General features: G+C 36.2%; 1 protein-coding gene and 1 long non-coding RNA gene across 24 annotated transcripts in view; one reads left to right on the forward strand and one right to left on the reverse strand.

The window, feature by feature from the left end:
* Positions 1-21,518, forward strand: part of DTNA (dystrobrevin alpha) — a 357,154-nt gene that overhangs the window by 270,326 nt on the left and 65,310 nt on the right. For 11 of the 23 annotated variants that reach the window (XM_007487169.3, XM_056823870.1, XM_007487173.3 and 8 more), the window contains 2 exons: positions 12,039-12,126; positions 15,488-15,585. In XM_007487169.3, coding sequence (XP_007487231.1) covers positions 12,039-12,126; positions 15,488-15,585 — 186 coding nt within the window. Of the gene's footprint in view, positions 1-590; positions 669-1,205; positions 1,299-12,038; positions 12,127-15,487; positions 15,586-21,518 lie in introns of all 23 variants that reach the window. The other 12 variants (XM_007487164.3, XM_056823868.1, XM_016431536.2 and 9 more) reach the window with 4 other exon arrangements.
* On the reverse strand, positions 5,646-20,980 carry LOC103101569 (uncharacterized). Its single transcript, XR_008917706.1, has 2 exons — positions 20,694-20,980; positions 5,646-5,764 (listed from the first exon to the last, which is right to left on the reverse strand). It is a non-coding gene; the product is annotated as an uncharacterized LOC103101569 (long non-coding RNA).

Here is a 21,518-nt window from a genome sequence, read left to right on the forward strand (position 1 = left end):
CCAGTTCATAAAGCCACCTATGGGATACAAATATACTTAAAGAATTTTTAATAGCAACCATGTATTTTAATAATGTTCAAGGAATTTATCATAATGGGATTTTTTACTTCTTTTGTCACATTTAGTATAAGTAAAAATGACATGTTCTCAGAAATGAAGAAATGATTCAAACCCCTGTTTTTGTGATTGTGTTCTTGGTCATGTATCAATCTGCAACTATAGTCACAAGAGATACCAGTCCAAGTAATAGCATCATGATTGGGGCTCTATGTGCCCATAAAATCATGGCCATGCTATTTTAGAGAATTTATGGTAGCTGAAAAAGTCATACTTTACATTTCTAGTGGACCTATTGAATGAATGAATGGGTGGGTGGGTGGAAGGATGAATGAATGAATGGTTTCTTTTCTGAGTTTAAAATGGGTCCATATGTCTATCACAAGCCCAACTAAGCAGTTCTCTGAAATCTTGTCCTTTAGCATTTAAGTCTATTAAAAGTGATTTGTCTACAGATATGATCATGTCACCCATTTCTATTCTTGAATGCTTATCGGTCCTGACTCTCTTAGCTTTCCCATCTTATTAACTAGCTCTTCTCACAAGAATACTGAAGTAGAGCAGAGCAAACTTCTGGCTAGGGCTGCTCCCATTTTTCTGAAGGGTAAAGGGTAAGTTAAAGATGCGGTGTGTTGGCATCTCCTATTAACAAAACTAAAAACAAAAGTTTTCTATTTTTTAAGTGTTTCATGTTTGAAATGTGTTTTCTGACTCAGAAGAAATGCTTCATTATAACCCAATTAACCACATTAAGTAGATGTTTCAAATAATGTACTTAAACATCTGTGTGTGTGAGTGTGTGTGTATGTACGTGAGTGTGTAAGTCCCTGGCCTTGATTTTTGTTTCTTCAATATTTAAGCTTAAAACTCTTCCAAAGAATAACTAATCTTTGCTTGGAGTCTTTTTTTCAAAGTTTCCATTGTAGAAAGAAGCTAACTTTAACCTTTGAATTTTTTGGAGAATGTCAGTTCTTTCTTAAGTATCTTAATCAAAAGAAAAGTCTGTTTTATAAATTGGTCAAAGGGAAATGAGAATGTCAGTATTGAGTTTGGTGTTTTTCCCTCACCTGCACACCTAAGAAAATGATTCACTATCCTTTCCTCTCTACTGCTCCTGACTACACCCTTTGCTCCCACCCCTGTTTCAGGTTACACTACAGCCTGGATGTGGCAGACAGGCTAGCTGATGAACATGTTCTCATCGGGTTGTATGTCAACATGCTTCAGAGCAACCCCTCACGGTTAGTGCAGGTTTGGCACCTGGGCACCCAAGCTTAATTTAAAGGAAAGAATACCAACCAAATTGGTGACATTAAGTTCTAGTGTAGTGTAGTGTTGCTTTTTATGACAAAATACCATCCCCAGATCAACTAGATAAGAAAAAAAGACATTTGTGTTTGTGCATGCATACATACACTTATAATTAAGAGGTCTGTGACTCTATTTACTTGACATCTTTGAGTTTTGGTGTTCCTATGCCATAGAATCCAAATGATTATTTATACTATTGCAAAGACAGAAAGTGGCATACTTGGATTAAGAATTACTATACAGATGGACTCATGGGTTTTGGGTGGGAACCAGCCTATCATTGCTTTCCTGAAAATCATCTTGTTATTTCAGAAATACCGAATTTAGTTTATTCTAAGACAATTGCTGTCTCTGGTGGATTAGAGGGTACTGCTTCATTTAAGTTATTATTGAAGTGAAAAGAAGAGAAGTGATAAGATAGTCAACTAGAAAATTATATAGGCAAGTTTGAGAGAAATGTATTCTTTTAAATTATTAAGACATTATTTTGTCTTTAGAGACTAAGTTTAGATATATTTCTTGTGCAAAGAACACTGTCCAATAAGACAAATCAATTCAATAATATTTCTTAAAACATTCAAATTAGACTGGGAATATAGGAGCTACTCACAGAAAGATCCTGCTACTAATTACACAGGGACTTTGACCTCCTCCATTCCAACCTACATTGATCATTCCTCCTTTGACAACCTAGTGATCCCTGTTCCCATGAGTTGACCACATTGATGCCAAACTTAGCACAGAAATCCAATCAGTTTAACCCAATGCAACTTGGAACTCTTGAGCTCAAGAAATTTGCTAGCTTCAACTTCCCTTGTAGTTGATATTATAGAAAGGTGCCACCACACTCAACAAAAATTTATTAAGTGCCCGCTGTGTGCAAAACATCACATAGTCAGTGGTCCAGACTGGACCTGGAGTCTCAAAGACCTGTGTTCAAATTCCACCTTTGGCACACATTGACTATATGAGCCTATATAAGTTATTCAGTCTTTCAGACATTTAGGCAACTCCCTAAAACTTACTAAAATAAGTCTAGGTCTAGAGATGATAGGAATTCCTCATAATGACAAAATGATGACATTAGTTCTCAAAGTATAATGCAGGGAACTGTGGGGTCCTTGAGACTTTTAAAAGTCAATTTAGATCAAAGCTATCTTCAGAAAAGTACTAGGACATTTTAATTTCTAATAATGGACTAATCAGTAGATGTAACAGAAGCTCTTGTGGGCTCAATAATTTTTAACCACATACAAGAGTCCTGAGTCCAAAGCATTTGATAACTACTGGTTTATAGATAAGATACTTCCATTCATCAAAGATGCTGGAGATACAAAAATGTTCAATGCCCCAGTGCCTGCCTGCCTTCAAAGAGTTTAAAGAGAATTACAAAAAGACTTCATATTTTTGTTTTAATTGTCTCAGGGTTTGCATTAATTACAAGTATTTATTTGTACAACTTATATGAGAAAAGTGGTAGCCTCATTTCATGTCCCCAAGAACAGGTAATGTGTTTGGATAGCGTAATAGATTATGAATTGCACTTTGTGGGGAGGGGAGGAAGTGTGTGGTGTGATTATTACTATGATTTCATTGGTTTTGGGAAATCTCAGTAAAAAGCCTCCTTCCCATAATGGAGGGCAGCATCTGTTCTGCAACTTATCATGTCAAAGAGTTGCCCAGGGCACTGAGAAGTTAAATAACTTGCCCAGTGTCACACAGCCAGTATGTGTCACAGGCAAGATTTAAATCTAGCTCTTCCTGACACCAAGGCCAGTCAATGCTCCATCCTCTCTATACTGTGATGCCCTTCATAAATTGCCCATAAATTATAGATTGATTTCAGCTGGTCTATACTGCCTTTATTTTCTGTTTAATTGCCTGCTATCTGGCCCTGTTCTTATATTCTACTGAAATTTCATTCCTATAGACAATGGCATTCTTCTTGTCAAACTAAATGGCCTTATCTTGATCTCTGGACATTTTGTGCTATTGATTGAACACCTCACTTCTGGAAATTCTCTCTTCCTCTGACTTCTATAATGTGAAATTATCCTAGCCTCTATTCTGACCTTTCCAACTACTCCTTCATAGTCTCCTTCAATGGCTTCTATTCTTGCTCTGACCTCTTTTGGACTTTCCAGGTTCAGACTTCTTTTTTCCTCTTCTCTTTTTAAAAGCTCTCCTTCAGGGTTTCCCTTTTTACTGTCTCAGCTCCCATCTCTATGCTTATGACTTCTAAAATTATCTCTGTGGCTCTGCTGTCTCATTCTAGCTGTTATCTTGTATTTGTATCAGACTACTAGACATTTTCACTTGGTATTATACTTTTTATTTTATTTAAGTGAGGCAACAGAGGAGTACATAAGTGGAGGCGATATCAAAGAGTATCTTCAAGGCTAAATCGATTGAGGCACAAATACATTGGTGAGTTAGGGAGGTATCTCCCCTAAGCATGTGCAGACTTCCCCTGGTAGAATGGATGTTTGAGAACGATTTGTTTAAAGAACTATGAAGGCAGCTGAAGTAGGCATGGTGGGGCATTTAAACCTTGATCAGACATTCAAGGTCATTCACTACATGCTGGGCCATCACAAGTCAAAATGACTTTTTCTTGCCACTAGATTTTGATGACTAGAAAGGAGAGTGAGGCTGAAGATTTTGGACAACTCTACCTTACTTAAATCCAAATCACATGCAAGTCATTACCCCATGATGTCATTGGTCTTCTTCAAAAATGAAGGTCAAACATCAACGTTAAAAGCCAAATGCGGGGGCAGCTGGGTGGCTCAGTGGATTGAGAGCCAGGCCTAGAGATGGGAGGTCCTAGGTTCAAATCTGGCCTCAGACACTTCCCAGCTGTGTGACCCTGGGCAAGTCACTTGACCCCCATTGCCTAGTCCTTACCACTCTTCTGCCTTGGAGCCAATACACAGTATTGGCTCCAAGACAGAAGGTAAGGGTTTAAAAAAAAAAAGCCAGATGCATCATCTTCAGGCACTAATAATCTGTTCCCTCTATCACCTTTTTATTACTGGTTTGGATCTCTGTCACCTATGTGGCATATTTGAGCGTTCTCCATTTGTCATTGCCTATATTCAGTTAGTGACCAAGTTTTATCACTTCTTCACTAAAGAGGTCACTCAAATTCATCTCTTATATTCCTATTGTTATCACCCTAGTCTAGAATATCATCTCCTAATGTCTGGATTATAGTAATAGCCTACTATGTAGTCACCTGGCTTCCAGTTTATTCCCTCCCCAGGCTGTGCTGTACCCACATTTATAATTTTTCCTACAACATCACTTCATCACAAATCCTCTGATCCTAAAATTGCTTTCCTCCTTTGATCACTGCAGTCTAGCAAAAATCTACAAGGTCCCCAAACCCCAATATCCTCCTTATCTTACCTTCTACTTCCCAGCATACCCCACACAGGTATCCATTCCATTTCCATGCCTTCACTAATTCTGCTTTCCCTCTTACCCTTCCCTGTTCATGCCCTACTTACTTTTTAAGGTCAACCATATTGTCTGTGACTCGACTATTCTAGCTGCTCCTCAGAATTCTTCTAGCATTTAATTATACACAATTATTTCATGAGTATATGTTTTGTATCCCCAGACAGGTTCATAAGGGCATGTAACACACTTCTTATATACCTCATAGTGCCTAGCACAATGTTGAGAACATCTCAGATTTCTTGAATTTAACTGAATTTCTTAGTAGAAGTCCCCAGCTCACTCACTACTAATTTTGCATAATCATCATTTTACATACTCAGATATTTTGAGTATATGATTATAGTTTTACTGATGTTAATAAATGCTTTCTCTTTACAATAGATCTCTAAGACAGGATAGTATTTATCCATTTGTTAATAGTTGTTACTTGTTTAGAGATATTAACCCAAGGTGTTCATTTATAATAACATCTTAGATTTGTATCATTTGATACAATTGATCTCAAAGTACTTTCATATACTCCTCACTAATCAGCCTGTCAAAACTTATAAAGGAAAGAGTGATGATTTTAATCGAATTTCTGGTACAGTTAGTGACATGTTAATTTATAGAACAGATTTTGATGCATAGAAATTTTATCTAGTCTTCAAACATGTATCTGGGCTACAGATAAATTCTTTTTGAAGACAATGTGATCACCTCCTTTTATCTACTCCTTCAAGTAGATCCCAGATAATTCAACCATTCCTGTGCCCTTTGCTTACTTAAACTGGCAATATATTTTTTTAAAATCATTGAAGAAAAAACTATCATTATTCTTAGCCATTTTCATTAGCTGCTATTTAATCACAATGACTTCATGGTCACATAAGGTCATAAAACTGTCTCTTGAAATGTACTACCCATCCTTGTGGAGATAGCCAGATGTTCTCTATGGAGAAAACCAAAAGAAGAATTAAAAATTATTAAATGAGGCAGATTCTGTTCCAAAAAGATATCCTTCATATTTTCTCTGATTTTTATCTTCCCCTTTTATTTTTCCAGTCTCTTTCCAAAATGATTTTGACTCATTCTTTTGACTAACATACATTACTAGGTCTTGAATAGATCCTTCTATTTTTCTTTTTTTTTTTTGACCATCTTCCATTTCACTTTTTTTAATGTACTTTGGAACCTAATAATATTATAAAGATATAGATATACCTCAGAGATTTGAAAATACTATAATGATCTATTTTGCCTCCCTTACCATCATCATTCTATAATGACTTTCTCTTGTGCTGACACTAATGCATATATCTCACGTCTTTGGGAGGGGAAAATAATTCAAAATTTATTTGTCAAGATGCTTCTCTGGTCTGACTTGAACTTACTCTGGTCATTCTGTGCTTAATATTCTTTCAGTAGCTAGGCAGTTAGTTGATAAAGTGGTTCCCTGGCACCCCAGTCTTGTCTCTTGTCCCACATGACTCCTGGCATCCAGAAGACCTACTCTGGACATGGACTGAGGTTGTCTGTCTAAACAGGGAAACCAAGAAAAAGTGATTTCATGGGGTGGCAGGATTGGGGTAAGTTATGGATCTAGGAAGCATCATTCTCTTCTAGACAAGCAGGAAGAGTGAATGGGGATATGAAGTGAGCTTGGGTTAGCTAGGCAACCGGCCATGTGATTATGTGCCTTTTCTCTCTCCAACTCACTTTTACTATTCAATAAATGATTATAAATTAATATACAGCCTCCAGAGAATTTTTAAACCTGGCCTTAGACATTTCTTTGCTGTGTGATCCTGGACAAGTCACTTAACTCCCATTGCTTAGCCCTTACTATTTTTCTGCCTGGGAACCAATACATAATGTTGATTCTAAGATGGAAGGTAAGGGTTCTAGATACATACAGACATACATAAATGTCTGGGAGATATTCCATTCCTTGGAAGTCCTTGGTTTTTCTGTCAGTTTCATATTGTACAATGAATAGCATTTAACTGTTAGGATATTTTTTAATTTGAAATTGTATCACTAATTCATAGATATTACAAACTTGACTTTATAATTATTTTTAATTAGCTGAAAGGACTTAATTACCTCAAAAAATTTTTACATTCCCAGCTTCAGCAGTCAAGCCAACAATAAATTTTAAACTCATATAGAGTAAAAGTTATCAGACTTCTATAAATCAAAGCAGTTCTACCTCACTGGAAAGTACGTAGTATTTTTCATCATGAATATATTAAGGACATTAATAGCTATACTCATCATAAAAATTATTAGCCATTTTTTATTTTAAAGGGAAGAGTTACACATATGTTTATGGATATATGTACACTTTTATGTACCTTAATTAGACTTAAATGAAAATGCAGGAGCTGTTTCATAATCTGTTCTACTTAGCTAGTAGTTTTTGGTACATGTTTAAGAGACTTCCTGCCCCACAACACACATGCACACAAACACAATTTTTTCTTGGAGACTTGGTCTTCCTATCTTACCTGGGCTGGAAATATAGCAGCCTGTCACAGGACCTGATCCGTTTCCTCTTGGGACTGGTTCACCCCTCTTTAGGCATCCTGGTTGCCTCCTACACTTGGAGTTTCACCTTATTGGAGCCAGGCAGTGGGGACACAAAGCCATCTTTTTTCTTACCATGTCAAATTTTTTAAAAATTCATTTTTTTAAACCCTTACCTTCAGATTTAAAATAGCTGTATTTGCAGATAATTAGAACCATCTCTAAATAGGCATATGATATTTGCAACTGAAGATACTCCTTATCCTGCTAAATTCTTCTGTCCTTACTGTATCACTAAATCACTTGACTTCATCCACAGTTAGTGTGGCTCATGATTTCTCTTGGTTTTACTATTCATTTTTAATAATTAGGGCTATCATATTTTTCCTGTCTTAAAGAAAGTAGTTAAAATCCATATATTATATCATCATGTATTGGTTCCAAGTTGGAAGAGTGGTAAGGGCCAGGCAATGAGAGAGTTCAGTGACTTACCCTGAATCAGAAGTGTCTGAGGCCAGATTTGTAGCCAGGATTTCCGTCTCTAGTCCTGGCCGTCAATCCACTGAGCTACCTAACTGTCCCCTAAAATTCATTTTAAATTTTGAGTTCCAAATTTTCTCTCTCCTTCTTGCCTCTCTTCTACCTATTGAAAAGACAAGCAATATGTTATGGATCATATATGTGAATTCATGCAAAATTATTTCCACATTAGCCATGTTGAAAAAGAAAACACAAACAAAGAAAAAGAAAGTTTATCTAAGCTTAGTATTCATAAGTTCTCTCATTATAGGGGAAATAGTACTTTGTGTCATAGGTCCTTTGGAATTATCTTGGATCATTGTCTTGATCAGAAAAGCTGTCTTTCATAGTTGATCATGAACAGTATTGCTGTTAGTGTGTACATTGTTCTCCTGGTTCTGTGATGCAGTGTGGTTCAATAAATAAATTGCTGGATTTGGAATCGGGGGGTCCTATGTTCAGATCCTGCTTCTTTCACTTACTATCCATCAAATATATTTTAATTAAGTACCTACCTTCTTTATTCCAGAATGTGTTGTTCAGTTGTCTCAAGCACATTGCATGACCCCAGTGGGATTTCCTTGGCAATGGTGACTGGAATGGTTTGCCATTTCCTTCTCTAGATCATTTTACAGATGAGGAAACTGAGGCAAACAGTTTGACCAGGGTCATACAACTTGTAGGTTTCTGAAGCCAGCTTTGAACCAGGTGTTCCCAACTCTGGGCTCAGCACTCTATTCACTACATCACCTAGCTGTCCAGCTAAAATCTTTGCTTCATTATAATTCAGTGATTTGGCTGATGCAGCTTAAGTTCTTTAAGTCTATTTTCAATCTTGCAGTGGTATCCTGCTGGTCAGGCAGATCAGGAAGAGCATGAAGCACTTCCTCAATGATGAATTCCTTGCCCGGACCCCACCCTCCACCCCCTGCCAATATACACACTTTTAAGTCCTGGCAACTATTTAATCCAATTAAGTCCAGTAACCAAATTTTGCTGATTACAATCTGGATATAAATAACTAGGGATGGCAAAAGTGTGGGAATCAGTGTTTGTTTTAATGATTTAGGGATTATTGGCTATTCAATCCAACCATTTGTAACTGAACTACTGAATTAATGAAATTTATCTGAAGATGCTTGATTCACCCTTGTACATGTATAATTTGAACTTATTGAAATTGCAGATATGGGATCATAAATCCTGTGTGCACTGTGTGTGAGGTGATCTGTCACAGCATCCTTAGTTCATCCCATTGTGATAGTGATGGGGAGCAAGAGAATATGAGTTATAACCTTTTAGACATCGTTCCATAACTTCAAGTCTCAGATTGATGAATGTTTTTTTTTAATAGCTCTCGTTTTATTTATACTTCCTGGGCCTTAATGATGTGAGGGCCTTTTATCTTTAAAACTTGGAAGTTCTTTGATAAAGTCACTTCTGATAGTCATTTATCATGGTTGGTCTAAAATCCATAAGTATTCAAAGGATACCATCCAATCACTGTATTGCATGGAGCCTTTAGGTTTAAATACACCAGAAGAGAATGGTCATGTAAGGATAAGTGATAAGGGATAGAGAAAAGTACATGGATTGTCTTTAAGAGGAAAGGAGGAGAATTTAGACACAAACCTTGGGAGAAGATTCTGGAAGGAGAGGAGGATCTTGGGAGTTTACTGGGTTTAAAAGTCACTTCTGATCAGGCTTTCCTCTCCTTCCAGAATGCATTTTTCTCTATTCCTTTTCACTTATCCTTACAGTCACAGTTGTTGGAACTGGCCACATTTTCTATAGACCTGATTTTCTGATTAAAGCTTTTATATTATATTAAAGATATGTTAGAAGCATGCAGGAAGAACCACTTTTGATTTCAAATATTTTCCTACTGCCACAAGTACCAATACATTCATACTGCCTTCACAGTGTGGATGGTTTAGTAAATTGTGGCCGAAATGTGGGTGCCAAGCTTCTGGTGATAGTCCTTTCTGAATTTAGCAAGGCTGGCACTTGGACAACAAATTATAGTTCATTGTGAGGGTGGTGAAGCTTGCAAGAGCTTGTATTCCATTGACATAGTTTTGAAGAACAGAAGGTCACTTCCATGTTGTGATGCAAACTCAGAGCTGGACTTCAATTGAAGCTTTTGGTATTCATTTGGTTTTATTATTGAAAATTGGAATGTGTATATTGATTTTGTTTCCTATTAATTGAGCACTTCCTGAAGTCCATACTAAAAATAGAGTCAACTGATGAGCATTTATTAAATGTTTATTATTTTTCTAACATTGTGTTAGGGAACCCATAGTCTAGCTCCTGTCCACCAGGTATATAGAAAATAAACATACCTCATATATTATATGTACTATGTATCACACAAATATATATACTGAGAGTTTAAAAATATTTTTATATTTTAAATTTTTATAATACTTTTTCAATTCCTTTTTAATATTTAATTGGGAAATATCATGGTTAGGTGGTGGGTGATTTAAGTGAGGACACAAGTAATGTGACCCATTGAACAGGATTCTGAATGTATCAAAGGAGTTAATAAAAGTTCCTACAGAGGACAGAGAAGTGACTTGGCAATAAGTACAAATATGTTTACACCTTTGGCCTTTAAGAAAGTACAGCATTCTGGGTAGAGGTAGAGATGAGGAATAAGAATACATTTTCTTGACAGTAGTAAAGGGGATGAGTAAACAAATGTAATGTTTGATATTATTCAGTGGTGCCTGACTCTCTTCATGGATCCCTTTGAGGTTTTCATGGCAAAGATACTGGAGTGGCTTACCATTTCCTTCCCCAACTAATTTTACAAATGTGGAACCTGAGGCAAATAGGGCTAAGTAATTTGCCCATAGTCACACAGCTATTGGAGGAGGCCAGATTCAAACCCAGAAATGTGAGTTCCTGACTCCATGCCTGGCACTCTATCTACTGTACCTCCTAGCTTTCTTATCATATATGATATAGTCAAGAATAAACTCAGAGTGAATTTTTAAAACCAATGAAAATACTCAGAATTTGGTGCCCATGGCTTTGGAAAGCCAATGGGAGGATATGAAGACAGAAATCACATATTCAAAGCTTTTATCTCCTCTAATAGATCATTTCTCTTCTATATTTACTTCACCTGGCTCTTATGTCCTTCCAAAGATGTAACATTTACAAACAATATATTAATATAGTCAACTGCTACCAGTGGGTTTTGGTTTGTGTCAGTATGTTTTTAAGGGGGGGGGGGATCAGGAATATAATTTGTGTGAGGAGAATACAGGTAGGGACTGTGAATTGGAAGGAATTTAATTTTAATGTGAATTCTGACACTGATCCACCTAGTAGTCATACAACTTTTCTTCTTTTGTTGCCTACGTAGGATTCATAGCACTGGTAAAATGAAGAAACAGTATAGTAAAAAGTATAGGCCACTAGATTTAGAATCAAGAAAGCCTAATTTCAGTTAGCTTCTGATTTTCACCAACTTTTGATCATGGGCAAGTCATTTAACTCCTCTATTTCTTAAAATGTTCATTTATAAAATGAGGTAGTAATATCTGTCATACCTCCTTCAGAAACTTACTAGTTGTATAACTCTAGGGAAATCATTTAACCTCTCTATCTGACTAGGTTTCCAAATTTGTAAAATGAGAATAATAATTGCACCTATCTCCCTGGAGGATATGAGGATAAAATAAGATAATATTTGTTAATGCTTTCCCAACCTTAAAATAATATATAAACACTAGCCATTATGATCATCATTATTATTATAATATGAGAAAATGTGTAGGTGTCAAGACTGCGAATCTAATCTCACCTGAAAATTTCCTGTCATTATGATCCAGTCCTGTAATTCTCAGTCTTGTGGAAGAGAATATAGAATTAATAAAATTAGTGAAATTTACTCTTCATCAAACAGAATGTTCAGTTGGACATGCAAGTCCTTAGCAATAGGATAAGATTAAAAAAGGCAAAGATTTTAAAGTCTTCTCTGTCCTGACTCATAGGGTATTCTACAGGGCCAAACCCCGGACTCATTAGGCTAATGTAATTTTCTGTGTCAATGTTGGGTTTTGAAGTGAAAATAATTTGAGTAGCAAATAACTATAGCTACTGTAAGATAAATAGATAATGTTTCCTTACTTGCCTAACTATGGTTCTCCCATTCTGAACAGCATGCTCGATAGCCCAAACCGTCTTGATGAGGAGCACAGGCTGATTGCCAGATATGCAGCAAGACTGGCAGCAGAGACATCCTCAACTGTAAGTCTTCATTAAAGGAAAAGATCTTTAATAATTTCTAAGGGAGTTCTGTGAGAGCTGGGCAGCTACAGGACCTTTTCCTTCTATTTCAAATTTGGAGGTTATTTTCATGTAATTTTTACTAACAATGGAGTTTATTTATTATTAGTTTATTATTAATGTGTTAAAGTTTTTATAGCATCTTGGTAAAAATTCCCTTTTTATATATGATAAAATAATGGCTTAATATTTATTACCTGTTTGAGTCATGTAAGCACTTATTAAGCACCTTCTGTGTATTACAAAATCAAACTCTTGGATTTCAAGATCCCTTCCAGATCTAAATTGATGATCTGCTAATAAATTGGCTAAGATAACCCAGTGACTCAGCAGCAGATTAGAATTAAAACCAAAAGCTTGCAAGTGTCCTTTCACATTCATCCCTCAGATACTATTTGAACTTAATCAAAAACCACAGCAAAACACTTGTAAGAAGGACATTGTTTTCTCTTATAGGATCAAGTTTAGAATTGGAAAAAACTGTAATAAAGTATCTACTGCTTTGACATCACTCCATCTCTCCATCTCTCCAACAAAAAGAATCAAAATCAAAATCAATTTGGCACTTTTATTCAGAATGCAAATGTCTGAAATGGAAAATAATCATAGACTTTGGGTTGTAGAGAGGTATGAATAGTGACACATCTTCATTTTTTTAATTCCTCTCTGACATCCTAACTGTCAGATCCCTAACTGCAGAGCCTTCTCACTAATGATCTAGGACCAGAGCAGTATAATGACCCAGAGCATTAACCTTGGCACTTGTTCTCAGTTCAGTGCCCTGACTACGGTCCTGTCAGATTCCCATGACTGAGGGGAATTACAAACCAAAAATGTACTTTATTTTTTCCAAAGTAAGACTCGGTGGACTTAAGGTAGCATTGAAGTGTGTCAAACATCAAATAGCATGAATAAGGTCAACCTCATTATGATCTTCCAGCTCAGCACATCTCAGAAGAAAAAGAAGCAGGAATGAAAATTAAATCAAAAGGAATTTGGCACTGAGTGTCAGGAAGACCATTTCTGCTAGATGACTAATATTCAATGAGGTCAATTGGAAGGACAAACTCATACAAGATATTAAGCAAAACCTCTTGTCCAGTTGGTTTCCTGGTTCATATCAATCCATGTATTTTATTTTGCTGTAACTGACCTTAACCAAAGGCAAGGGTAGTGTTGGAGGAAGAATTGGTCCCTATCCTTCAGATCCTTACTCTGTGACACCCATTGCCATCCCCTGGCACCACAGTACATCCCATTTCCCTGACTCTGCAGTGAAGCTCACTTGACATTTTTTTATGTCATAATCATGGATGAGCTGTAGAGAAGATATCACTCCACTGTCTAGCCCTGTTACATGAGTCTTGCTACTTTGTAAATTACCTAATAACCCTTAGTAGGTGAATACATGAAGAGACCAATAGAGGCCAATTTTGGTTTGATGGCAGAAATGAAGTACTTTCTAACAATTAGAGCTGAGCAAAAATGGAATCTTCCTTAAGGGGTAGTGGGTTAGAGCAGCTAAGTAGCACAGAGGGTAAAATGCCAGACTTGGAGTTGGGAGGACCTGGGTTCTAGCCTAAGACACTTCCTAGCTGTGTGACCCTGGGCAAAGTCATGGTTATAGCCTTCATTACCTATAGCCCTTGCTGCTCTTGTGTCTTAGAATTGATACTAAAACAGAAGGTAAAGGTTAAAAAAAAAGAATAAAATAAATTAATAGAAAGTATGTTCCAAGGAGAACATTGTACATAGCAACGGAAATATTGTACAGTGATCAGCTGGGAATGATTTAACTATTCTGATCAATCTAATGATTCAAGACAATTCCTAAGGGATTATGATGGAAAATATTGTCCACCTCCAGATAAAGAACTGATGGAAACTGAATTCAAAGGGAAGCATTTTTTAAACTTTATTTTTCTTTGCATTTTTTTTTGCAGGGCCAGAGTGGTTCTGTTTTCTTCTGCAACATGGCTAATATGGAAATATGCTTCTCATTACCACACACATATAACCTATACCCAATTGTTTTTCATTTACATGTAATTGGAAAAAATAAACTCTAATAATTTTTAAAGTTTTTCTTCAGAGGTAGTGGATCCCTCTATCCATAGATCAGAGGCTCAGTAACTACTTGTTGGACTTGTTTTAATAGCCTTTCAGTTATAGCTTAAAAAAAATGGTGACTGGGGTCCCTTCTAAATATCAAATTCTATTATTTGGTAATAAATCATAGATTAAAAAAGAATTATGGGATTGGCAGGTAACTTGACAGCTCATTTACTTGAGTATTTTTTTTTCCTTCTGGAAGGATCACATTTCAATCTTCCCAGTCTGTCTTTTTATCTTCCCACTCCATGATACTTGCCTATGATAAAACCTTAAGGAAAAGTGTGAAGGTTGTGCCTTAATGAGACAGAAAATTATAACTCAAGAATCTCTCAATAAAACTGGTCAATTCAATAATAATTGCAGGTAATATAATTATTCAGCATTATTTCAGGTAGAAATGGGAAGGTCTATCTCATGAACCACATCTAGCCTTTGAATTCATTTTTATCTGGCCCAAAAAACAAGAGGTAAGATATAAAAACCCTAATCCCAACACCTAGCAGAATCTGGCAAGTGAATAGTAGATATTTAATAAGTACTTCTAAATTGATTGAATTCCATTTGATAGATATCACACATGTTATGACCTCACTTTACAGACGAAAAAACTGAGACTTAAAAATATAATATGACTTGCCTTTGGTCACACAGCTACTACCAGAAGTGTTCATTGTTTAAATCCAAATCTAGCACTTAAGAACAGCTAAATAATAACTAGAATTTATATTGGGCTTTAAAGCCTTTAAAATAGGTTATCTTGTTTTATTCTTATAACAGATCTATGCCAAAGCTACTGTAATCATCCTCATTTTAAAGTTGAGATAACTGAGGTTGGAAAAAGTAACTGACTCACCCAGAATCACACAGCTTGAATCTAAAGCAGAATTCTAACTCATGTTTCTGACTCTAAGTCCAATATTCTGTTAATTCTGATACCTTGCTGTCAATAAGTATCTGCTGCTTGACTCCATGTTCAATGCTCTCCCAATTATACCAACATTTTGGGCAAGGCAGTGGGGAGAGCCAATAATTTATCATTTAATTGTGTATATTTACCTCTTTGTTTTTATAAAAAGTACAACCTTTCCACACATCTCAGAATAATATGACAAATACATTTTACTGAGACTCCTCAGAGAAGATTCACTGTGATGGACATGGTCTTGTACTCTCTAATATTAAATATTTTCTATCATCTCTTTCACAGCAGCCTAGTCAGCAAAGGGGTCCTTCTGATATTTCTTTCACCATTGATGCAAATAAACAACAAAGGCAGCTGATTGCAGAACTTGAAAACAAGAACAGGTAAGAGCTTTCTAGCAAAAATGGATTTTGTTCTGAGTTTTCATTATTTGGGTTGTATTTTAAAATCTTTCTACCTGTCTAAGGGAGGAGGAAATGTTCCTTATTGTCAAATGAAGATTTTTTTTTGTTGAATTGTAAAAATTATCTAGTTTAAGGTAGTTATATAATGAAGATTTGCTTTGATATAAATTTTCCAAAGATTTTATTGTCAATATTTAATTAATTTTCTTTTAGTTGCCAGTCTAATAATGATCTTTAGGCACTAAGTTTTGCCCTGTTCTCTCAATTCATCAAATTTTTTCCTGTCCTGAGTCCTAACTTTCTTTCCAAACCAGTCTCAATCCAATGCCATTTCTTTTTGGTTGTTTGTTGAAGTTTTTTTCCTTTAAAAAAAAGCTATTTTCTCTCTGTCCCATTTCTTTTCGCACATTAAAAAAAAAGAAAAGAAAAAGAAAACCCTTATGACAAATTTGTATAATTAAGGAAAAGGTAGATAGGTGGTTCCGATGGATAGAGTGCTGGGCCTGAAGCTAAGAAGGCTCATCTTCCTGAATTCAAATCTTGCCTCAGATATTTAGTTGCTTGGTAAAACTGTGCAAGTCACTGTTTTGCCTCAGATCTCCATCTGCAAAATTAGCAGAAATGCTTAAATCGTATTTGATATACTAATTGATTCATATTTTTATTCACTTTTTAAAATTGAGTGTTATCATTCATATCTAAGATTCCTTAGGCATGCTCTCCTCCTTCCATATTTTATTTTAATGGGTTGTTGTTTTTTTTATCATTTAATTCCTTTAATTCCTTCAGAATGTTTACTATCTATTTTTTGTGACTTGAGTAAATGTCAATGTTGACTCTGGTTCTATTACTATTTCTTTCTGGCATTTTGGCATTTAGCCCTATTTGGTAAAAACACACAGACATTTGTCTTGAGACTTTTTAATATTTTATTTCTCTGGGTCATTTCTATTTTTTAAAACAATACTGAGATTGAGCATTTGGGATTATTTGTGACCTCTCGCTTTTACTTTCCTGGAAGTAATGAAATTTTTAGATTTGTAAGATTTATCTTGACTTTAATTTCAAGACTTTACAAAATATCTAAATCCAGGTCTTAATTTTTGGCAATGATTGTTAAAACTGTACATATTAGCTGCTTCCCTTATTTAATTTAGCATTTTTCTAGAGCAGCACTAAAACTCAGTACTAACTAAGCATATGGTACAGATTAGCTCAATGGACCACATGTTTTTGCTACTGCATCAGAGCAAAAGTATTCCCATATTCTTTGTTTCTCACATTCATCTGTCTGGCTTGAAGTAAGATTGCCGAGGCATTATGATGAACTCTTCTTGCCTACAGGTTTTGAATCACAAATTCTGAGTGGATAATAGGATCATGGAATAATAAATTAAAAGGTAGAAGAGACCTCAGAAGCTACCTTGTTGGATGCCCTCATTTTACAGATAAGCAATGTGAGCTCCAGAAAAATGATTTGCTTGAGGCTATAAAAATGTGTGTTCAGTAATTTTTCAGTCCAGTCCAACTTTTCCTGACCCCATTTGGGGTTTTTTTGGCAAAGATACTGGAGTGGTTTGCCAGTTCCTTCTTCAAGTCATTTGACAGATGAGGAAACTAAGACAAAAAGGTTTGAGTGACTTGCCCAGGGTCAAACAGCTAGTAAGTATCCAAGGTGGGATTTGAACTCAAGTTTCCTGATTGTAGGCCCAGTGCTTTATCCAATGTACCACCTACCTACTCTGTATCAAAACTAAGAATTGAATCTAGGTCCAAATTCAAATCTTTACATTTTTTTCTCTAACATCAAATATCAATAAGCATTAAGTACCTATTATGTGTTGGGCACTGTGCTAAGCCAAACAAATTAAACAATTTTGATGAATTTTTTTTTCCTGAGAGAATGGATTTTTGTTCTTTAGATATAGACAGTCATCACTTAATGTTCTTTGGCAAGTATGGGATTAACTTCATAATGTGAGAATCTGACTCTATAGCCACAGGAATTTATCTTGCCTCTGGAGAGATATAGCCACATCAATATTTGAATATACGAGCCATTTATTTATATACATAGTAACCTCCAATTTGCATAGTATTGGGGACAAGAATTTTACAAGGGAAAAGAAAAGCCATAAGGAATTTTTCAGTAAGTAGCTGCCAAAATAGGATTTTCCTAGTTTTCATTGATAGCACCATACTCCTCCATGCTCAAACTCAAACCCATCTCTCTTCCTTCTCAGTCATTCCTCCATATAGCCAATAATTTCCCAAGGTCACTTTATTCTATATCCAAAATCCCATCCGTCGTCCACTTTCTTCAGTAATAAGAGATTTTTGTATAGCCCTTTAGAGTTTGAAAAGTGTTTGAGCTTATTTAGGTTTCAAAGCAACACTGTGAAATAAGGATTTACAGAATTTGAGAAATGGAATGGCCTCACTGCCATATCATCCATCCTACACATGAAAGGAATACTCACTTACCATATCTGGTAAGCCAGAGTTTACCTGAAGATCTCCAGAGAGAGGGAACACCACACACATTCACACCTCTTGAAATAGCCCATTCTACTTTGGGATTTTTTTTCCCATGATTTAATTTTATTTTCACTTTCAAAATCTTTTCCTCCCCAACAAATTGAGAAAGCATCACATCCTCCCCCCAATCGAGAAGGCAAGAAAGAGTCCATTACAAATATGAAGTAATACAAAACAAATTTCTATTCTTAGAGAAAAAATATATATATATGCTTTAATCCATATCCTGAGTCCTTCAGTTCTCAATCTGGAGCAGAATAACATTTTTCATTTTGCATTCTTAGGAATTATGTTAGGCTATTGTGTTGATCAGTTTCTTTCACAGTTGATTATCATTACAATATTACTATTACAGACTAAAGTGATCCTCTCCTTCTGCCCTCTTCACTTTGCATCAGTTCATATATCTTCCTAGATTTCTCTGAAACCATTACCTTCCTCCACTCTTACCACACAACAGTATTTCCATCACATACATATGTCACAGCATGTTCATCAATTCCCTAACTGATGGACATCCCCTCAATTTCTAATTCTTTGCCATCACAAAAAGAGCTGCCACATATAACTTTGGACATATGGGCCCTTTTCCTCTTTTTTTGATCTTTTTGAAGAACAAACCTAATAATAGAAAGAAGTAATAGACCAAGTAATAGAAATAGCTGAAAAGGTATATACACAGTTCAATTAGCTTTTCAGCTCATTCTGCTTTAAGAAGGTGCAGTTAAGTGGCAGCATGAATAAAACACTGAGCTGAGAGTCAGGAAGATTCATCTTCCCATGTTCAAATCTAGCCTCAGGCACTTACTTATCATGTGACCCATGACAAGTCACAACTCTATTTGCTTCAGTTTCCTCATCTGTAAAAATGAATTGGAGAAGAATATGACAAATCCTTCTAGTATATCTGCCAAGAAAACTCCAGCCAAAGAGTCAGACATGACTGAACAACACTTTAAGTTAATCCTTATTGTCAGGAAGATTTTTCTGACATCAAGTCTAATTTGGCATCCTCCTAACTTCCATCCATTGTTCCTGGTTCTACCCTTAGGAGCCCAATCATAATAAGTCTGATCCACCAGACAGCTTTTTATATACATTAAGATAGCTATCATATTCAAACTGAGTCTTCTCTTCTTCAGACTTAATATCCTCAGCATTGACTCAGGTTGATTTTCTTTGTCATTAAGAATAAGCCTTTATGTTTGTCTCTCATTAGCTTTATCTTATTAGATTCAGCACCATGCTTTAGTCTTGCCAAGATTATTTTGGATCCTGACTATGTCATCCAATATATTCACTAGCCCTCCCAGCTTTGTGTTACATGTAGATTTGATGAATCTGCTATCTATGCCTTTATCCAAGTCATTGTTAGGAATATTCAACAGTACAGGACCAAGGACAGATCCTTAAGATACTCTACTGGAGAATTCCTCAATGTGAAAGACAGCCAAGGCATTTTACCACTCTGGAATCTTGCCAGAAATGGAAATGAGATTCTAGAATTATCTGTTCTTGATGAATCCATGTTTGTTTTAAAAAAATACTTACCTTCCTTCTTAGAATCAATACTGTGTACTGATTCCAAGGGAGATGAACAATAAGGGTTAGGCCAGTGGTGGTGAACCTATGACACAGGTGCCAAAGGTGGCACACAGAGAGCTCTCTGTAGGCATTCAGTCACCCTCACTCCCCACCACTTCTCCCACCCACTCCCATATTTCATTACTAGAAAGGCAGAGGAACTTGGGCAGAGCTTCTCCCTTTCCCCTCTCCACTGTGCCTGATAACATTTTTTTACACATTACTCACCCCTCTGCCCAAGAGCCCAATGGCAGTACACAGTTGGTCAGGTGGACAGCTCACAGTCAGCAGAGCTAGAGGGGAGCAGAGTTCTAGGGCTACTCCCCTGCCTTTTTCTATACTCACTAAGGAATTCCTCACTTCACCCATTCCTCAGCAAAACAGCGGGAGTGCTTTCTCCCTCCCCTGCATGGGGTAAATGGGGAGGTGTCCCCAGCATGTGGTAGGTGGGAAGGGCATGGTAGATTGTGTCTAAAAGGTTTGCCATCACTGGGTTAGTTATAGGAGCTTAAGTGACTTGTCTGGGGGCACACATCTGGGAAGTTCTGATTCCAGATTTGAACCCAAGACCTATCTCTAGGCCTAATTCTCAATCCACTGAGTCACCTCACTGACCCCCTTCTCAACTGTCTCTTTAATGACCAGTTCAGGACTTTATCCAAGAATCAAGATCAAGTTCATTGGCTTACAGTTTGAATATTCTGTTCCTCTTTCTTTAAAAAAAAAAGTTAGTATTTATTTGTACTTCTTCAATCTTGTGACACCTTTCCTGCTTTCCATTAGCTCAGCAAATACGTTTCTTTTTTTTCTCAATTACATGTAAAAATAACTTTTAATAATCATTTCCCCCCAATTTTGAGTTCCAATTCTTTCCCTCTCTTCCTCCCTTCCCTCCTCTTCCCTGAGGCAGAAAGCAATCTAAGATAGATTTTACATGTGCAGGCAAGGCACACTTTCCAACTGACCTCTACTTCCAGAGTTCTGAAAATTCATTTTCTATTCATGTTGATTTGTTCTCTCTGAGTGACTTTCTCTTCTTCATCTGACTAGATGAGAGGTTGACCAAGAGCAGGTGCCTTTCCTGGAGGATGTGATGTCTTGTGACCCCATTTAATGGTTCTTGACAGGCTCTGAAGCCATTTGCTTTCCACAGTCCATATCTCCTTTATGGTCTGTCTAATGTCCAACTAAATGCAGTAAGAGCCAAGGCAGCAACATCAATAATGGGCTGTGTTGCCTCAGCCACTGACAAAGGTCACACAGATAGCACTCTCCTGTTGTCCATTGATTCAATTATAATTCATCCTTTTAAAAGCACTTTCCTGAAAAAGGCTTTCCCATTTAGCTCCTTTGTTAAGTTGAAAATACTTAGAATGATAAAAGGGATTTTGCCTAAGTGAAGATGTAGAAGACCTCTGATCTTTTGGCTATCAGATGAATTCAGGGCAAAGAACTTAATTTGAGGTTTGAATAAAAGGTTATCTAATTCTATGAAATGAGCATCATTTATCTTAATTTTCCCTCAAAGAACCTCTTCAGTCTGAATCTTTGTCCATGTGGCCTGGTTCCTGAGTGTGATGTTGAATAACTGAGAGAGACATTTTTGTCTCTTAAGAAAAATGTCTCTGAAGCAATCCACTTTTAAAAACTAAACATAACACCTTATTCTATAAGATTTTGCTAGTTTTAGAATTTAGTCCTCATGGTGGAAACAGGTTCAATGATTTCTAATATCCAACCACAAAATATAATGGAGATCTAGACATATTGCAAATAGAATTATAACTCCT

Source organism: Monodelphis domestica, chromosome 3 (assembly GCF_027887165.1).
Source record: "Monodelphis domestica isolate mMonDom1 chromosome 3, mMonDom1.pri, whole genome shotgun sequence".
NCBI classification, from domain to species: Eukaryota; Metazoa; Chordata; class Mammalia; order Didelphimorphia; family Didelphidae; genus Monodelphis; species Monodelphis domestica.